General features: G+C 42.7%; 1 protein-coding gene across 5 annotated transcripts in view; it reads left to right on the plus strand.

The window, feature by feature from the left end:
- Window positions 1–13,980, plus strand: part of LOC102831275 (protein quaking-like) — a 179,874-nt gene extending 165,894 nt beyond the window's left edge. Inside the window, exons 5-8 of one of the 5 annotated variants that reach the window (XM_006871169.1) lie at window positions 5,475–5,562; window positions 6,994–7,293; window positions 9,955–10,029; window positions 13,964–13,980. In XM_006871169.1, coding sequence (XP_006871231.1) covers window positions 5,475–5,562; window positions 6,994–7,293; window positions 9,955–10,029; window positions 13,964–13,980 — 480 coding nt within the window. Of the gene's footprint in view, window positions 1–5,474; window positions 5,563–6,993; window positions 7,294–8,007; window positions 8,052–9,158; window positions 9,185–9,954; window positions 10,030–13,963 lie in introns of those variants that run through there. The other 4 variants (XM_006871170.1, XM_006871172.1, XM_006871171.1 and 1 more) reach the window with 4 other exon arrangements.
- The last annotated feature ends 7,142 nt before the right edge of the window (window positions 13,981–21,122 follow it).

Below are 21,122 nucleotides of genomic sequence, written 5' to 3' on the forward strand. Positions count from 1 at the left end.
AGTATAACAAACTGACAGATGAGTGGTGCATACTTAAGTACTGTAAATTGTGAGAAGAACTCTGTTACTCTCATCTATGAACCAAAACCCTTTCCTATTGCTTTAATTTACCCTATGGTGGTTGTTGGGATCCTGGTGTGACACTGTGGGTTAATGTGCCAGACTGCAAAGTCTGTCCTGTGACCCAGAAATTCCACTCCTAGGCATTGATCAAAATAAATGCTCACAAGAAAAACTTGTACACGACTTTTTATTGTAGCTTGATTCAGAATAATCCAAAAGTTATCATTAACCCAGCTGTCTAAACTGGTATATTTGTACAGTGAACTACTACTCCGCCGTGAAACAAACTACGGATGTGCTCAAATGGGTATGTGCTGGGCTAGTCACTGGACTGTTGGCAGTCCACATGCTCCACAGTAAAACCTGGCTGTCCGTTTCCAGAAGTCCTCCACCCTGAAAACCCCAGAGAGCACCACTGCTCTGCACCCCTAGTGGCCATCGAGTGGAAGCAACTCCATGACACCTGGAGTCTCAACAGTCTGGTGCTGAGTGAAGGAAGCTGGAGAGAAACAAGTCTGTTGCCTCTGCTGCTTTTCTGTGGCCTTTTTGAGAGGACAGGCAAAGCTCTGGGGATGGGCTCCAGCCAGCAGTTTCCTGGTGGCAGCTGCCTGGGAAGAGGCACACAGGAACTTTGGAGGTTGGTTGAAATGCCCTCAACTTAATGTGCCTTTGTCGAGGCGAGTTAAATGTTGCCTTGATAATCTAAGTATTTCAGTGCTTAAAACAGCACAGTCCTAAAAATACGAGATGAGTACACTAGACTGGATTGATTCTACATGATCTGTGGAACTCGACATTGTGAAACCTCATTTATGAGCCTGTCATGTTTGCTTCAGAGCAATTTCCTTTCTTACCATGAAAAATGCCAGTGTTCCATTATCCCTATCCTACAGAAATGTCTAAAGTTGATAATTGTACCTCAATGTAAAGAAAACAAAATCCTCACAACTGGACCAATGAATAACATAGTAAATGGAGAGAAGATTGAAATTGTCAGAGACTTCATTTTGCTTGGCTTCACTCAACATTCATGGAAGCAGCCGTCAAGAAATCAAACAGCATATCACACTAGGCAAATCTGCTACACATGATCTCTTTAACATGTTTAAGAGCAAAGATGTCACTTTGAAGACTCACTCATGTGTGACTGACCCATGCCATGGTATTTTTGATCACCTCTTATGCATGTGAAAGTTAGACAGTGAATAAGGAAGTTGCATTTGAATTTTGGTGGTACACATTAATCTTAAAACAGCCATGGGCTGCCAGAAGAAAAAATAAATCTGTGTTAGAAAGAGTACAGCCAGAATACTTTGTGGGAGCCAGGAGAGAGAGACTTCATCTCTGATACTTTGTATATAGTATCAAGAGGGACCAATCCTGGAAAAGGACATCATGCTTTATAAAATGAAGGGTAAGTGTAAAAGATGAGGCTTTCTACTCCCGTAAAGATTTACACCCTCGGAAACCCTGTACAGGGTCGCTATGGGTCGGACCCGACTCAACGGCACTTAACAACAACAACAACAAGTGTAAAAGAAGAACCCCAGTGAGATGGACTGACCCAGTAGAAGCAACAGTGGGCCCAAACCTAACACCTAATCACCTCGGTGATTCCTTCTGTTGTGCATAATAAGATCATTATGAGTTGGACCTTAAAACAAAGCTCAGAATTCAGACTGTCATATTTGCTCTACCGTTGTGTGTTTTATTAAAACAGAGCAGTGGTCAAGCCCGTCCCTGGTCTCGGCCTGATTCTCTCTGTGTGTGATGGTGGGAGCTATAATGTGCTGTCAAGATTGAATTGTGTGGCAAGAGGCCACAGCCCTGGTGCACACCTTTCCTTACTTTGACTCATTCAGCAGTCCCTAATTCGGTTGCAACAACTGCCTCTTGTTCTGCGGACAGATTGCTCATAAGCACAATCTAGTGTTCTGGAGTACCCATTCTTCACAAAGTTATCCTTGGCTTGTCATGCTCCACAGTCAAAAGTCTTTGTATAGTCAGTAAGGCACAAATAAACATTTCACGTTATCTGCTTTCAGCCAAGATCCATCTGAAGTCAGCAGCGATTGTTACTTTTGTCTAAATGTCGTGATAGAGTGAACTCCACTGTTTCTTGTTATACAAACAGTCTTAGTCTGTGCATACAGTTCTACTGAGTCAGCATCATCCCAGGTGTGACCCTGACTGGTCTCAGTGGCCTCCCACATGTGACATGTTGATGGCTGTGCTGTCTGTCCTGGGCGGTCAGCGCATCAGTCCTCAGTATCCCCTTTCGGGTTTCCCTCCTTCGGCACTGCGTCCCCAGCCCATGAGCATGGCTGTCCTATTGTGCAGAAGTGTGCGGTAGAAGTGTTGTAAGCACCTCTTCTCTCCTCTCCGTTCATAGCCCTGTGTGAGGTGTTCCTCCTCCACTTTTCTTCCCTGAAGGAGAGACTGTTGCCGTCTGTAGACTTGTCACCATGGGGATCACTAGATGGAGGTGTGCCTGCCGTTGCTTGGTACTTTTCCGTGGAGCAGTTTTATTTGTCGTCAGGCCTGGCTGTCTTTCACAGAGGTCCCAGTGCTGGATGTCTTCCTCATTCATGTGCTGTGGGCTGTGGGTGGGGATTAAAGGGCAGCCACTACTCCTGTAGGCTCCTCCTACAAAGTTGTTGTTGTTAAGGTTTCATAATTGTCTTCATGATAATGTCTACTCTTTTCTTTTTATGTTTTTTGTGACTGAGGGAAGGTCCTCTCAGCAGTTCCAGGTAGTCCAACCTACAGTTGACCTTTGGCCGCCATTACGACAGAAATAAGCACAAAGGGGATCATTTATACTTGTGTGAGGACTCAACTCAAAAGGAAGAGATGCATAAGTGTGCTGTCAAGTTGGTTCTGACTCCTAGCGACCCTGTATAGGGTTTCCAAGGAGCAACTGGTGGGTTTGAACTGCAGATCTTGTGGTTCACAGTCCAGCGCCACACCAGGTGTCCTTTTTCATAGTGGTGGTGATGTGCTGTGGAATCGGTTCCGACCCATAGCGACCCTGCACAGGCTTTCTGAGGCTGTAAATCTGTACGGGAACAGAAAGCCTCATCTTTCTCCCGCGGAGCAGCTGGTAGTTTCAAACTGCTGACTGTGAGATTAGCAACCCGAGTCGTAAACACTAAGCTACCAGAGCTCCTTTTTAGAAGTGATGTGCAAACACTTTAATCCAAGGTAGAAACTATACACCCAGGGGTGGTGGGGTTGTGCAGAGTAGGTAGCCTTTAGGTGGAAGTTTTCAGGGTAGGCAGGCAGGCTTGGGGAAGAAGGGAGTTTACAGAGGCACATGCAGTCCCTCAGTGGTCTGGTCTGCTTCAGGTGCACATGTAGACAGTGTATAAAGGTCACTTGGTTTAACTTGAGAAAGTAGCATGTAGCTGGATCATAGGTAGTTTTAGATACAAAAGCATGTATTTGCTTTTAGAGAATAAGCAAACATGAAGGGTTTTGAGACATGGGAGTGTTAAGAAATAAGATGAAAGTTGTCTTTGGGGCATTCCGTCTGACCATTATTTACAGATCATTTGGAGGACAGGTACCATTAACAGAATCTAAAGTCGTTTTGTTAATAAATCAATAATGACTTGAACAAGGGTGGCAACTGTAAATGGAGAAGGGTGGGGCTGATTTCCGGGGTAAATGGAATGGCCACACTTGTTCATGAGCAGGTATCATAGGTGAATTGTCAGACAGCACGGTTGGTGAGAATCCCTTTTAAAGTGTCTGGGTGTGCATAGCAGGTCACAGGGTGACCCTAAAGATGGAGCAGCCGTACTCACTTTGGGGGGAGTAGCCAAGTGCAGTAGCTACGGTGCCACCAAAACTCCCTATAGGACGGTTAGCACTTGGTCATTATTCAGTGAAGGACATGGTAAGAAAACAGAAAATACATGCAGCCTCTTGAATTTATTATGATTATTTTATTATCACTGGATTTTTCCTTTTTGAAGAATTAAACATAGAATTATCTTAGCTGAATCCCACAATGAAATCTTGTATGTTTAAAGTTCCCCTTTATTATTATTTTTTTAATAAGCACATTTGAGTCTTGGAATATTTAACAAAGTGATAGATACTGAAGAGAATGTACAGTATATTTAATCTTACCCAACATTTCCTTTCATTTCATCTAAAAAAAAAAAGTTTATTTTAACTTTTATGATCATACACAAAGGGGGCTTCTGAAAGTTTGAGGAGAAGTGGAAAGAAAAGGTAATAGATTTTTCCATGAGCTCCCTGCAGCTCTCTCGTACACAGTGGTACACGCACCATTCCTTTCCTGGGGGTGCAGTTCATCTCCACTGCTAACGTCAGCATCACACCCCCTAAACTTCTCATCGATGCTGTAGGTTAGTTAAGGCTGCTAACTCGTGGTTGGCGGTTCAGACCCTCAGCCAAACTGCGGGATAAAGACGGACAGCCTTGGAAACCCAAAGGAGCCCCTCCACTCTGGTGATCTTCACAGTCCCTATGAGTTAGAATTGACTCTTTGGCAGTGGATTTTGGATTTGGGGTGTTTGAGCATGACTGTCGTCAAGTTGGTGTCCTGTAGGTCATTCTTTAACCGAGCCAGCACAGTACTCACCGTGGCATCCTTCACTACTTACCCTTTAGAGGTAAAATTCACTCAGGGCAATTGATTCGGGGTTCCTCAGTCTCAATGGGTCTAGTCAGTCGGGATTCAGTAACAAGTTGAAGTACTGCTTTTCCTTTCCCCCCAGTTCTAATCAGGGTCCAACTATGGAGTCCTTGATCAAAGCAGACAGGTCCCATTCAGTATCCTGGACTCATGGCACTGGAGCCAGTTAGATGAAGGGATAGTTCCTTGATTTCCCAGGTCATGGTCTTCCTGTGCTGCTCCAGGCCATGAGAGTAGCCTTTGTCTGGCCGCTGGCCCCTCATCAGACCCCTGCAATACTCCCTGTAGCAGGGGGAAGAACAGAAACCCAGGAGCGGTGCTCAGCTAGCCATGTTCCTGCAACTTCAGACTAGGAGAAGAGAGCCTGTCCCTGGCGACGTGTGGTTGTGTCTAATGAGTATCGGCAACTGCAGCTCTTCTCTTTTCTCTCTTCTCTCTCATTTTTATTTTTGGTGGCTGCTGTTGGTGTAAAATAAAATATCACACATATGCTCACATTTTAGGAGAAAGTCATTTTGAGAGTGTTTTAATAAATCAGTAGCGCATACCTGTGGTTTTTTTTCAAATGGAAATGCAGCCAGTTGAGGACACCTTCTGTGTTGTCAACACCCTATGGCCATTCTGTCACTGAGTGAGCGCCCATGTGTCGACCCCTTTTTCTCCCTGGGTGACGAGAGTCTGTGTAGATGCAGTGGGACCTCTGTGGTTGGTGTTGCTGAACCTTCTTCTGTTTGCTCCGTAGGCAGAAGGAGAGGACAGCCTTAAGAAGATGCAGCTGATGGAACTGGCTATCTTGAACGGCACTTACCGAGATGCCAACATTAAATCACGTAAGAATGAGCCCGAGGCTGTGTCTCCACTGTCCCTGCTGTTTTGCCCACACACCTCTCTCCTCTTGGAAGCACAGCACAAGAGCAGATAAACCACCCGAAGAGTTAACATCACTGTGCCACTTGATAACTGGGTGCACTCTTGGTGTGACGATATACGAGCATGTCTATATGGGGGTTTGATCCTTTTGATGACATTTCAGCCTGTAAATTCAGGAGTTTCAGGACATTCCATATTCTGTCATCTGGAGATTTAAGACTTCCAGCTTATGTTTTTACACTAATGCAAAAGTTGGAAAATTTTGAACGCTTTCCTATAAAAGTAATTTAGCGGGTCTGGACAGTCGAGCTTATCTGGATGAGCTAGCCCTTTGGTTCAGTTCGGTCGTGCTCTAAGATGTTTCAGTCCTGGTTGACCGCATACAGGAGTTCACAGAAACACAGAGATTCCTGCTTCTACATATTTGAGTATGCCCTTTCTTCATTTTTAAGTAGAATATAATGGAATGAATATTTTGAAACAGTGAAAAATATGCACGCATCATTCATAGAGGCATATAAATATTATGTTAAAATTACTAGTTTCTTTAAAGAAATAGGACTCTTAAGCTTTCCAGAATAATTGAAAAGGCATCCCAATGGGTTTAGAACTGGTTACTTCACACCTGGGAGCATGTTGGCTCTGTACGGTGAGCCCTGGGCTGCGCACCACAAGGTTGGCAGTTCAAGCCTACGAGTTGCTCTGCAGGAGAAAGATGAGACTTTGTTTTCCCACAAAGATGCACAGCCTCATAAATAGTGTCCAGGGTGGGGTGCTACAAGTCGGGACCTACTCGATGGCACCACCAGCAGCAACGACTTAATGGCTGGTGTCCCCTTCCTCCTGAGAACTTAGCCTACCATTCAAAGTCTCCTATTTACAAGGGGACATCGTACAAAGAAGCTTGAGTTCCTAAATCCGCAGGACGTTTCTGTATACTTGGTGTTCGCTTGGTTCATGTAACACAATGACATGTGTTCTCTTCTTTGACTTGGAACGGAGGCTTGGCTCTCTAAGTGTGCCTGTGTTTCTGTGGACTCGATTACAGATGACTTTGTAGCATCTTGTTGTGCTTCTTGAGCATGTACTTGTAGTTTTATGAAATCTTAACAGCTGTAGATGGAGCCCAACATGACCTAAATGCACTCAATTTCAGTGGGCTTTGTACCATGGCTTTTGACTGTATGCATGTTCATTTTTTAGTCACATTGGGAAAGGGGAAATCCGTTTGCATTTGATTGGTGTGCTTGGGCAGTTTTGTGTGATCAGCGCATGTACTAATGGTTTCCTTTTATTTTTCTTCCTTCCTGCTTCTCCCTCCTTTTCCTCCTGTGTGCCCATGCTTGACATTGCTGTCTCTGCATTCTTCTCGATCTCTTTGCTTACTGTAGCAGCCCTTGCCTTTTCTCTTGCAGCGACGGCCCAGGCAGCTCCGAGGATTATCACTGGGCCTGCGCCTGTCCTCCCGCCAGCTGCCCTGCGCACCCCAACGCCGGCTGGCCCTACCATAATGCCTTTGATCAGACAGATACAGACCGCCGTCATGCCAAACGGGACTCCTCACCCTACTGCTGCAATAGTCCCGCCCGGACCGGAAGCCGGCTTAATTTACACGCCCTACGAGTACCCCTACACGCTGGCACCAGCTACATCCATCCTTGAGTACCCTATTGAACCTAGTGGTGTATTAGGTAAGTTCTTCTCCCTGCCTGCTTAGTGACAGGGCCCCAGGAGGAAAGGCTGACGACCAAGTTTTGGCTTCTCTCAGACTCAAAGAATTGCCCTTTTTAAATAACTTGACCTTAAACGTGTTGAAATTCATTTTGCTGATGTCTCGGTAAATTTTCACATTTGGCATGACTGAGGTCATTCTGAGATTGAGATCTTTTCTACCCCCTATCACCGGAAAAGCAAACCAAACCTATCGCCCTTGAGCCGATTCCAAGAGAGTGGAGCGTCCCCATACCATAGGCTTTCTTAGGGTTTCCCGAGCACACTGCCTCAGCCGTTTCCTCCCAGTACTGCTGAGTTTGAACCGCCAGCATTTTGGTTGGCAGCAGCTGAGCACTTAAACCCCCACCCCCACCAATGGACCCTTTCCCACTGCCAGCTAACCACAGTTAGATTCCTTTATCCGTGAGACTTAATTGCTGGCCATGTTTAACTTCTGTGCGAAAACCATGGGAAGTCTTTAGAAAACTCCCAGTACCGTGTGTGTCTCCAGTTTTCTCCTGAAACCTTGGTTAGCACTGCACTCAGGAGACAGAGCTCAGTCAGGGAGGAGTGAGTCGCCCCAGCCCCTGGAGGCAGAAGCCTAAGGTCAAGCTGTCATCGTGTGCTTAAAATTGCAATACATGAACAAAAGTGGTGTGTTCGAAGACATTACTGATCCCTTTTTTTTGTAGAGTGGATTGAAATGCCAGTCATGCCTGATATTTCAGCCCATTGACTTGCTGGAGGAAGGACTAGAATCCAGCAGGCGCTGTAGCCCGACCAGTCAGTGTGCACACTGGTTCACTGCCACCCCCGGGTCTCACCACACAGAACTTGTACCTTTTCCCCGAATTGTATATGACCTTGGTGCTGCATGCTGTTTACTTTTAGGACTTGGATCGTTGATTTCCTTTCTCAGCATTAATATTGATTTATAAAATCTTGAAAGTCTTTAATGAATTTGGACACTAAGACATAAACACAGAATTCCATTGTTCAGTTAAATAAAGCCACGACTCTATGTTATCTGTGTGTGCACCCACTCAGCCGCCTTCTGTTCCACAAGGCAATGCAGGGCACTGTACATGGTTTCTGTCCAGCACGAAAGCGTTGTATAAAGTCATGACCACAGAACTGTCTCCGAGAGGCTTCTTTCTGTCGCACATTCTTGAAGCTTTTTTGTTTGTTTTTATTTAAATAACATGTAACATATAACCTTTACAAGTGTTTCCTTCCAACTAATCCCTCTGTCCTGTGTCCCCGCATGCTCCTTCCTCCCAGAGCGCGTCTCTGCAGCACCCTCAGTGTCTTCTTGCTGGGGGCGGGGCCTTGCGGCCACGTGGGCCAGCCCCCAGGACCATTTCCTGCTCTGTGCTGGTACCACACAGAGCAGCAGCAGTTCTCCTGTGAAAGCAGCAGGCTTGGGTTTTGTTGGGAAGTTCTGATTTCTAAGATCCTTAATAGCAGACTGACAAAATGAAAAGCAAAATGTGCAGATACCCAATTGGCATTCATACAGTGAGTAAGTAAGCGGGGTGGGCTGGGGGGGGGGCCCAACAAATTCAAACGACAACTCGATTTTCCTCCTCGTTTGGCTGCCTAAGCAGCCAGACCAGGTGCCGACCCCTTGGAGAGCTGAGGGGGCGATTTGAAACGGCCAGGTTTCTGTAAATTTGCACACAGATAACATGCATGTTCTCGGTCACTCCTCCTGTGCCCTTCGGTTAGAGCAGCAGCCCTCTCAACAGTGCACACGTGTGTGGGTTGTGGTAGTGAGAAGACTGGTGGCAGCGCCCAGTCTTGGCTGATGACTAATGTTTAATTCCCTTCCTTTTATCTTTAGGTATGGCTTTCCCAACGAAAGGCTAAGAATTCAAGAACGGGCTTAACTGAACCCTCATCAGATCTGAATTTAACAAAAGCTTAGTCTCAGCAGCCTCGGGGGAATAAAAACAGCCTAGCCTAGCAGTCAGTGACTTACTTGTACCTCTGTACATCGGTCTAATAAAGTCCAACGATGTTCTGGATTTGGTTTAGTCTGTAATCTGACCAAGTAACTGCTTTAGATGAAGGAGTGTATAGTAGTATACTGACTGCTAAGTGTACTATACTGTTTGCTTTACTAATCACCTAATTCATTGCAGTTCATACTCATTGACTCAAAGTTTAAAACCACAATCTGTAGGCTTGGAGAATTGCTTTTAAATCTTTGTTAAGTGATAAACTCTGAAAAATAGTCTTACAGTTAGCAGAGAATTGTCAGTATTAAACATGGCATTATTAAGTAGGCCTGCTGCAAGAAGGGCACTTCAGTGAATTCGTGAGTAGTAAAGCACCACTGGGTATGACAGAGGTCACGACATTGCCGCTGGGGAGTGTCGAGGGACGGACGCAACAGGTTAAGGCCAAGGTGTTTGCGATGACTGCAATATTAATAGATGCATAGATACGCGGCATATTATGGTTCCTTTTTAAACTACTGTGCCTTAACGTGTTTCTTAAAACAACTTTTGTAGTAAATGAACATTTGAAATCCATTTTGATAAACCTGCTGTTAATGTTTTTGTTGTTGTTGTTTTTCTGTTATTTTTCTTTGTGAATGTTTTCTAACTTTGTCTTGGTAATTGCAATTTAACTAGGTGCGGTGGCTACTAAAGTCCGAAGGCACGATATGCGTGTCCATCCTTACCAAAGGATTGTGACCGCAGACCGAGGTTAGTTTAGTTCTGCAGTTCTTGTTTTTCAGAAATGCATTGGGTGTCCATAAAGTTTGCAACACCACACAGGATGGAAAATGTCATATAACTGCTCAGCTGCATATTGTTTCTTATGTATTTTTATCATCGAAAAATTTAAGGGTTGGGCTTTTGGTTTTGGGCTTTTGGATTTTGCTCCCTTCATGTGTATTTTAACTTATTAAGTATTAGAGTAGAGTGCTACCGTTCATTCCTACTAAAACATAAATTAGTCAGTGTGGGGAGCTTGTAAATTGTGATGTTGCCCTGAATATTTTTCAGTAATCATTTTTGTTAAAATTGACCTTTGAATTGTTTTTAAAATTTTGGGGGTGGTATTACAAAACAAATTGAACGGATGGTGCTTTAAGGAAAGAAATACAATAGCCTCTGCCTCCTGGGTCCTTTTGAAGGAAACTGAAGGTTTGGTTTCCATTTTCCTTTATTATAAAGTCGCTATTTGGCATGAGGACGCACATGGCAAGTTATCAACTGAAATCAGCAAAGAGAGGGCTCTGCAGATTATTTTGGTTCCTTGGGTTTTATCTTATTTTTTTTAAATCCTAAAGTCCGTTCCCTTATGGTCTTACATTCTCTTGCCAAAATGGATCCTTTGATTTTTGTCATTTGCTGCTAAACTCTACTGTCTGAAGGTCAAATCTCTCTTGAGGTTAGGTTGGGTGGTGGTATGAGCTCCAGCTATTGGTTCGTCTTTTGGGACTAAGCAGTAACTGGAACGTGAGTCTTCATTTGTCACTTTTTTTTTTGCCATTTATAATTTGTGTTTATATATATATATATATATATATATATATATATATACACACACACACACACATACACACACACACCTTTGGACCCTTTGATAAATTATTGTTTGTTTTTGAGGAGTGATAGTTTCGGTTTATTGACATTGATTTGCTTTCCAAGTTGATTGACTGCAAGTTTGGAGTCTTAGGCTCGGTAGAAAAGGGGCTCTTCCTGTGCTCGTGTGACAGAGCTCATGTCACTAATTCAAGTCATCAGAGTGTCTCTAGTTCACGGGGAAAACGGAGAGAGGATTTATGCTGCAGTCATCTCCTCTTCTCTGAACTTAAAACGACGGACGTGTCTGTCCACATCATTGTACCCTTAAAAAGTGGTGATAGGTATTAGATACAGCTGCTGTCCACATCAGACAGAAAAATGCCTCTCCAAAGATAGCTGATGATACGTACATATCATGTAATTAAAGAGCCTGGAAGACTTCGACCTCAGAGGTCCCTTGCTTGTGCTGATTCTGACCTCCATAGCAGGAGACGTGTGAGGATAGCACATATGTGCAGCTCAAGACACGTCTGTCCACCCCTTCCAACCTTCATCATGTGAGGCTGCAAGGGCTTGTTTCATGAGTCATAGGACTTTTGTCTACAAGCCATTTGTGTGCTGTTCACCTTTCTCTGTATGTCCCGCCCCGTTCCATCGCCCATGTTAGATTTCCCATGTTCCCACTGTCACACAGTAATTGGCCTCCTCAGCCTTGTGCCTTGAAGTGGTTTCCGATACTGGAGGATGACATTATTGTGTCTGGAAAATGGCAGCACACTCCAGGCTTGGCCCTTTTGTACTTAGGGCTTCTAGTTTGCTCAAAATGCAATGTCAGCAAACCGAAATCGCGATTTTTTTTTTTTTTTTTTTTAAGAAACCTGAATCCTTGTACTGCTTGTTAGTCTCACTCTGTACACTCATTTGGGTCTAAGGGAGATGTCTGAGGTCCTTCACTTAAATTATTTGATGATACTACTGTGTTCCCTATTTTTGAGGGTTTTTTTCTGTTTTGTTTTTAATATTTGGAGGACAAGATTTATAAAAGCATTCATTTACGGCTAGGAAATTCAGCCTTTGAACATAGAGCTATGTACTTGTATGAGCATTTCCAGTGCAGCATGGTTCACAGATACCTAGTTTTTTCACTAAAAGTAAGCACACCTTTACACACATTTCAGAACTGATCATCCATGACTCACTGACTCCTTAACTGTGGTAAACTATGTGTGGTTTGCACGGTTGACACTCGTGTGTACTGAAGGAAGCCAGAACACAGCAGAGGGTGTGCTATGTGGTCTGTAAATGACTGACTGCATTGTTTATATGCCCCCCCTGACACACACACACACACACACTCAGAAACCATAATTATCGTGAGTAAAGACTTCACGAATACCATTGTTTACCTCGCATGTATAAGAAATGTAGTACCATTGTAATCCAAATTTTTAAGTCATGTTAGAAAATGCTTCCAGACATTTTCCAGTGTTTCTGGGGCGAAATGGGGTACATACACCATGTTCACTATTTATGTGTTCCTTTGACCTTGGAACAACAGTTTTTTTGTTGTTGTTGTTTTTTGCTTTAAGTAAAATTCCACTTAATATTAAGAAATTCAGGGACGATTTGGTTACACTGAAGATGGCATATTTCTGTAGTATTTGGAAATTATATTCAGAAGGCCGTTGTGTGAGATGACGCTGAGTTGGCCCATGGTGCTGGACTCGGCTGTGTCGAGGGCACCAGTGGTCCGTCCCCACTTCCTCTGCCGTTGCCACGGTGACCACACACACACACACAGACACACACACACAGTGAGCAGACCTCAGAGTGTAGTGGAATCATGAAGCTGATGAATGAGTCTTAACTATCATACTACTGTGAAGTGGACCAAGTTGGGTGGAGCCGAAGTGATGAGGCTGGGTAAGGAAGGAGCTACTTTCCAGGAGACGGGATGATGACTTTTCCACTTGAGAACTACTTTATGTTTTACTGTCATTGGGGTTTTAATTTTGTTTTATTTTTGTTGTTGTTGTTGTTCTGTTATGTTGCAAGAGAAAATAGTATTTACAGGTGGCTTCTTTTAAAATATAAAATTATAAAGCAGGAATGTATATGAAGTGTCAGATTTTATTGTATTTGCAGAGTATTAGCTTTGAAATTGAATAAAGAACGCTGTTTGTAGTTTCAAAATGCCTTATTGGTATTAATTAGAAATCTCTTCTATTTTTGATGTACTTTGAGCTTTTTGAGTATAGAATTCTTAAGTGGCAGGATTTTACAGTGTTTACATGCAGGTGCATTTTATAAGTGTTCTATATGTGTAAAAGAATATTTTCTTTCAACTGGAAAGTTTTGACCAGACCAGGGAGTCTGGCTGCTCTGGTTCCCATGATGTTTCTAGACTGCTAGACTGTAGTTCAGTACTGCTGTGTATCATGAGGCCAGGGATTCCATGGTGTTTGTAAATACAATAATTGAAGAAGAGAAAAAAAAAGCAATAAACATTTATTGAACAAAAGAAACCTTGTTTGGCCCAGAGTTTATGTTGAACCACAGCGTTCATGGAATCTTAAATTTCTTTAGATTCATTCCTATTCATCATCAGTTATTAATAATCACACCATCATTAATAGTTGCTTTAATGCTTGCATCTGGAAGGATACTAATGCTTTACAGCAGTCAGATACTGTTAACCGTACTGACTGTTCCAGATTCTGTAGAGCCAACCTATTCATTGTCGTCTCCCAGTCTTCTCATTGACTGCTACTAACTGTTAGTCATTAGTTGTATTTTATTTCTATTTTTCCTGTTAACCGGTTTTTTTTTTGTTTTTGTTTTTTATTTTTAGGGGGGTGCGGAATGGGCTCTCCTTCACTTGTTGAAATCATGATATGAAATTGTCATGATTGTCATTGTATTCTGTAGATGGTGTCAAATCAGTTTGTCAGAATTAAACATGCTTTTTGTTTTTTTGTTTTTTTTTTTTATTAGTTGTGATTAGTTTTTCATGTTGTCATTAAGCCGTCACTAGCTGAAACTAATCTCTTCTCTATCTTTTCTTTCTTTTTTTTGTTTTGTTTTTTTTTTGTTTCTAACCACCCAGCCGCCACCGGCAACTAACCTATGACCTTCTGACCTCTGAACTCTCCACCCAATGATGACCTGACCATGCCTGCCTGCTGATCAGTTAACTGGTAATCGCCTTTGCTTGCCTGTCGTCAGTGCAGCGAGCTGAGGCACTTGTCCGTTCGTCTCACCATCTAACCAAACAAAAGACAAAGAAATTGTTGTCCTCCAACTCAGCTTTTTTGTTTTGTTTTGTTTTACTTTTTTTCTCCTTTTTTCCCCCCTTCTTCTCCTGTTTGGGTAAAAGTGGTTCTAGAACCTGCACTGAATAGTAGTAAAGCAATAAAGGCCCAACTCATCCCCCAGCTGCCGTCCTGCTCCACCCGCCCCTGCCCTACGTGAACGGTGACAGAGGCAGTTACTGTGAGAGACCCCCAGGGACCGTCCTCCCAGCGCTCCCTGAATGTACTGTGGTGACACGCCATGCATGTGCCTTGAGTCAGGGATGTCCTTGGCGAAGCCATCTCACAAGTATTCCAAATCTGAGAATGGTCAAGTCACTACAGTGCCCTCACTGGGCAGATGTTGCAGCCTGTTGTGGTTTTTTTTGTTTTTTTTTTTTTAAATATTGCCTGCCAAAATTTGAAGTATTCGAAGAAAGTTGTGTGCCATGAGAGGAAAAATTCACACGTAATTTTAAAAAGTAAAGCAAAGAGCAAAACGACAACACTATTTTTTAAAGAGAAAAAAAAAAATGAGTATCGGAGTGAAAATGACCGAACCTTTTTCTTTTTATACCTCCTCTAAAAAAAAAAAAAAAAAAATGAAAAAAATAAAAAAAAAGCAACAACAAAAAAAACAAAACAAAAAAATCTGTATGAGAACAAGGTACATGCATAATGTGTCACATTACTGGGCAAACTGTTCAAATCGTTTTTTGAAACCTCCCTGTATAGAAAAAAAATCATTAAGGATGTAAAAGCCATGCTTGCCTATTTGCTGTATACATGTAATGAAATTGTAGATAGCGTGCAGTGCATTGAAACAAATGAACAAAAAGTAGATACTTTTACTATACAAGGGTGCTGGTGCAGAAAAAAATATATATATATTTTTGGAAATGTAGCATTTTATACTTTCAAGTGTTATAAAAAAAAAAAAAAGAAAAAAGAACAAAGAAACCCTTTATTTCATTAAATGATTTTTTCTGGTGGTTGTCAAGAAACAAAAGACCAAAAGAGCCTTTTTTTGTCTTTCTTTTTTTTATTTCTTAAGTATTGGAATAAGTCTAAAGAAAAGAAAGTGCCTTATTTTCCTTCATGGTCATTTAGTCGAGCGCCTTGGAAGAGAATCCCCTCCAGTGGATACAAGTCAGTGCGAGGTGCTGAGAATGGGGGGGTGGGGTGGGTGAGGGTCACGAGTTGATGGCCACGTCACCTTGATGCAAATTTGCCAAATCTGATACTGTGAAAAAAAAAAAGATTTGATAATTTTTCTAATGCCTGATTAGTAAGTTTTAGAACATCCTTGTAAAATTCTAGCTGAGTACTTTTGGTTACTGCAATCTTCAATGTTAGCCCAGAGGATGCTGAGATAAAAATTATGTGTGACGTACTTACTACACATCAGTTTACAGACAAAATTAGAGCTTTATTTTAATTTTGAGGAAGGGGGTCATATATCAGATTTTTTTTTTTTTTTTCTAATTGGAGTTATACTATGGCCAACCTTTTTCACACAGAAAAATGAATCTTTGTGATCGGCAATTCTGCACAAGATTGTTTTTTAAATAACCCAAATGTAATCAGACTTTCTACCATACCAGATAACTTGTTGGCCCATCTCCTGGCTGGCTTTAGTAAAAGCCCCTTTGATTTTCCTTTCTTCTTAACTTAAAAAAACATGGAAAAGCTAGCATCATTTTGCATATAAAGAATCAACTGCCTTTCAGTGTAGGCTTCCATTTTCTCATGGAGTTGAAACGATGGGTTGTGTAGTTGAAGCAATCTATTATGCATAACACCGACCCTTAGCTCACACTTGACGTGGTGGTCCTTAGCTGCCCAGTACCAGACGTGGCAAATCTCAAGTGACAGTGGATGCCCAGCTGATCAACTCGGCCCCTGGAACCCAAGGTCAGCCGTCTGCTCAGTGGGCTCTGCCCCTGGTGACCTGGGCCATCCTCTTGTGTCACGTGGAACCCGTTTTCAGTTTCTTTACTATGCAATAGACCTTCATGGTGTCGTATCCAGCCAGCTGTGGTTTCATGTGCCATTGCCTCGTCTTCCGGTTTCTTTACAACACATGCTGTGCCATTTGGATTTTTGTTTGGTTGGTTGAGTAAATTTGCGACACTCAGACACTTGAGGTTGTGGTTGTTAAAAGCGACATACCAGTATTTGATCCAGTATCATCTCAACTGTGTGACACCTGGACATTCTAGATATTTATCAAAGGTCTTCTATTGGGAAGAAAGTTAAATGTATGAAATAAATGTGTGACATTTATGAGTAATGTTTGCTCTGAACAAACTTTTGAAAACTTAGTTGACAAACTTTTGAATCAACTGAAAAAAAAAAAAAAAGCATGACTTTTGAAATCTCTGAATGCCTTGGTTCTCAGTATTATCATTCTTTATTGAATTTATTTCTTATTAAAATACGTAGTTTTTAAGCCTTTTTTTTTCCTGACAGTATTATGTAATTTTTTTAGAGTGGGTAGGTGGGAGTGTCGCTTGTATGTCCCATACAGCTGACATGTATTTTGTCTATTCTTTACTCTCCTAGTGGTTTCATGCTATGTATGTACCATAACCAACCTATTGCCTACGAGAAACATGTAAGATAATGTATTTACAGCCATTGTTACAAGTTTATAATGTATTTTTCTATCTTGTTTTATATGTATGTTATATAACATTCAAAAAATTTTTTTCTTGATTGAGAAAAGGATGCAAAATGCAAACTCTACAATTTTGATAACTGAAAATTGCCAATTGTTTTGCAGTACTTTATTATATCGGGTGTCTTGTCTTTCTTGGGCTTTTAGTTAGCTAATGAATGAATACATTAGACACTTTTGGATTTTAGTTGGGAATTTACATAGCTTGCATTTTAATTCTTTGGTTCTTTGCTGTTTCTATTAACCCATAGCATTATTTTAATAAATGTTATAATACCAACCTACTAACTCTGGACTGCCTGTTTATTAACCTTTACATGTTAAATTGCAATAAACAAATAAAGACAACAGAATGTAAAGTCTTGAGTTACTGGACTAATCCTGGAGACCTGCCCCAGATAACCTGTCTGACTTGTGTCTGTGTCCTCTGTCAGCTGAGGGGGAGGAGGGAGGAGAAGGGAGCCAAGGAGTGTTTGCCTTTCAGCACCTGTGTTTACTAATTCCAAACTTTCTGATTTATCTCTTTCCCCAAATACTGATGATCTGTTCACAGCAAATAGTAAAGAGACTTGCCCGATTAGACTCTAGGAAACCAGTTGGACCCTTTGTGGAACCATACTTTTAATGTCGACAAGTAGGTACACTTTTGTGGTCTCCTCAGGAGTCTGATTTAATTTGGGGGCTCTTTTAATTTGACATATTGCTGTGATGAAAAGTTGACCTTTTCCAGCTTGCTGCACTTGCCCAGGAATGTGAAGTTGTCAAGGTCAAGGGTCAGATTGTCTGTTTCTCCGTGGGCCCCCTCCCGCCCCCTCACTGGTAGACCAGATGTGACTCCCTGGCATGTCTCCAGCATGTTTCTTCTTATTTCCAAAATACAGTCCCAATCCAGCGCTACTCCAGAAGCAAAAGTAAGAAAGTGTGCACGCAAATCAGTAAGAGAAGGGTTCAGAAATCTCCCCATGCTTTTCTGGGCTGCAGCCCCGTATTGTGAATTCTCCTGTTGACCTTGAGGTGCGTTTTCATCTCAGATACTGTTAGTACTTTACTTTTTTGTGAAGCCCTTATCCTGCTAATAAAAGTTCTCAGGAGAAATCTCTGCATTTGTAAACAGTGGGTTATTTTTGGAAATCACTTCCTAGTTATTCTAAAGTCCTAACAGTTTGGGGGTTGGCGGGGGAGCAGCTGAAACGGATTGTAGAAGCTAGAACTCTAGCCAATCAGGCACTGGGCATGGCCACAGTTCATACACGTTCGTAGGCAGACATGAGCGCCAGCCATGGTGGCACAGCTGCACCCTAACGAGCGTGTCCTCAGGGTCACGTGAGCAGAGACCGCCGTGTCCTAGTGCTTCAGAAGGAGCTGTCGCATGCTGCTGCTTGTCAAGGTTTCTGGTGCCCTTACCGCACAGACACTGAGCTGCGACAGTGGGACTATGTCTGTCCATCTGCTCCCAGAGAAGCCGTCCTAGTGCCATGTCGCTGAAATGGACCACGACTGAAGCCAGTAAAGGCCGTCTTGTCACTTAATGAGACAACCATGCCATATGGTCACCTTTCCCGTTGGAACATTTGTAAAAGGCGGTTTTTCAAGGGTGTAAAGAATCCTATTTTTGTACAGGGTGTAACCATATCAAATGCAAAACTACCGAATTTCTAGATGATAAAATTCTAGTGTCCGTTTATTGCTTAATACTGTTATTTGACAAAATAATGGGAAGTTCAGCTTTTACTCAGCAAGTTGGTGACTGGAGTGTGATTAGTAGCTGAACTGCCCACTCCCTCCCTGCTCCAGACAAAAGGGTGAAAGTAGGTTGTTCTGACCCATATCCACCCTGTATAGAGTTTCCAAGGAACAGCTGGTGAGCTTGAACCACCGGCTTTGCAGTCTGGTGCATTAACCCCCAGCGCCACACCAGGACTATTCCCAAAAGATGCTGTGTAGTGGCCCCGAGGCTGTGAAGTCCACTGAAATGTAGGTAACTTCAGCCCCCACATCCAGGAGACGGAGAGGTGTGGCTGTGAGGACATGCATTTCACTGGATTAGACCGGATTTGGATTTTACTGTCTGTTGCACCCAAAAGCAGACACAAGGTCTTGAGTGAAATTGCTCTTTGCCAAATTATCTCTTTGACAGCGCTCTCGAAGCCTTGCACAGGGCCAGTGGAAGGTTTCTCCATAATTTGGGGATTACTTTGGCTGCTATGGGATGGGCAGATCTACTGTGGTTCGTGGGCTCCAGCCACTTCCAAGGAGAAAGATGAGGCTTTAGGCTCCAGGAAAGATTTAAAGCCTTAGAAACCCTATGCGTGGTCTTTATGAGTCAGAACTGACCCCACAGCACTTAACAACAATTAGCATTTCCTACAAGTAACTTTTGGTAGATCCAAATTGCCAAATTATACTTGACAATTCAGCAAAAAATCAGAAAACCTTTGGACAATTTAGCAAAACTGGTCAGAAGGTCTTTGGCAGTTCACACTTCCTCAGGAGTGCATAGAGTTTCTTAGATTACTTCAAATATTTTTATTCGTTGATGAAATGCCTTTTGGAAATGACTTGCATTGTGCATACTCGCCATCAGCGGCTTCTTTGCATGGGGCTGAAATGCCTTTTATTACAAAGAGACTCAAGTTCATATATGTTTTGTTCATTGCTGAGTCAAACTGGTTCATAGAACTGTTTTACTGCATTACTAATTGCAGGGGGGTGGGGAGGCGGTAGCATCACAGTACAAGTGGGTGTTGTACAGCCGGGTGCTACATACACAGTACCTTGGTGTCGTTCACAAGTGTGCCAGCCCTTGTTGGCCAAGGATGCTACTGAGGAGGGGAGGACTCCCGGATTGAGGAGATTTGATCATCAACACATTCTATACATCTGTGTGTATGAAACATGTAGGGGTTTCCACTGTGGAAACGAGTAGGTACTCCCAAGTCACGTGCGAACAGAGACCCCCTATGAGTGTCCAGGAAGTGCAAGAACCCAACTAGAAAACGTGCGTGCTCGGCTGGAATGCTGCTGAGCACCCGCCTCCCGCCCCGAGGAAAATACACGTGTAGACACAGCAGAATAAAGATGCTAATTTTCATTTGTTAGTAAATCCACCAGCTGCTTTTCAGGAGAAAGATAAAACTTAGTGCTCCCACAATGGGCACATGGGCACGAGAGTCACTGCCTAACTGGATATTAATGAAGATAATGAAAAGTATTTAGGGGTTGAGTGAATAAGAAATGATAAGTGTATTTGTAAACGGACCACCCAGCAAATAAGTTGAGAATTTAAGTGACTCATTTCTGGATGATGTGTATTTCCCATGGAAGTAAAACCGACTCAGCGACCCTGTGTTTGTGACAAGCTGTAAATCTACCTGAGCACACAGCCTCGGCTTTCTCCCTTGAAGGGATTAGTGGGTTTGTGTCATTGTGTGGTTAGCAGTCCAGTGCTTATCCTACAGCACCACCCAGGCTCCTTCGGTGAGGTAAAAGAACATGGAAAAACTTCAGTGCTTGTAACTTCCTCTTGATTTCTAGATGGTGTGAAAACGTGTAGCTTGGAAGTTAGTGGATGAGTACTGCACATGTGACAATACATGAACCAGATCTAAATTGGTGTTTCAGGAAAGAGAACATTTCCCCACTCAAAACAACGGTCTTATTCAAGCATCGGCTTTGGACAAGTGGAAGACTCCATGCATATTGCAGGAAATCTGAAAGTCAAACGAAGGAAGCCCAGTAGTCACACCTAGAAGTTACCTGCCACTATTCTGAGGTGTTCATGGTCGTTCTAAAAGGAGTCCCATCCCTCAATTACCTTTGGGGTTTATAAGAAAAGCAAGCGAGAATGGAGAGGCACAAATGGAAAAATGTAGCTAAAGGTTTTCTGTATACTGGACATGTTTGTCAAATTCAGTTCGACAAGGATGCACAACCTCAGCAAACATGAATTCCCTGAGCTAGTGCACCGAGGTGACCTATGAGTACCTGGAGTCATTGAAGGGAGCGTTAACCACAGTTGTAAAACCCGATGTGTTAAGAGAGTAGGACTGCTCTATAGGGAGTTCGGGAAGCAGATTGTCAGCCTTCCTTACATGGTGTCGCTGGCTGGGTCCAAACCACCCATCTGAATGTGAACAGAAAAGTCCCAAACCGTGTGTGACACCACCCAAGGACATAGTTTATAAACAGCATGTTAACTTCTAAAGATGTCCCACCTCCATGCAAGAGAGAGCACAACAAAGGAAAGTTATTACATCGGAAAGGGTAGATGTTTTTATCTAAAATGAACACATAAT

The sequence above is a fragment of the Chrysochloris asiatica genome, unplaced genomic scaffold, assembly GCF_000296735.1.
Source record: "Chrysochloris asiatica unplaced genomic scaffold, ChrAsi1.0 scaffold00162, whole genome shotgun sequence".
Lineage (NCBI taxonomy): Eukaryota > Metazoa > Chordata > Mammalia > Afrosoricida > Chrysochloridae > Chrysochloris > Chrysochloris asiatica.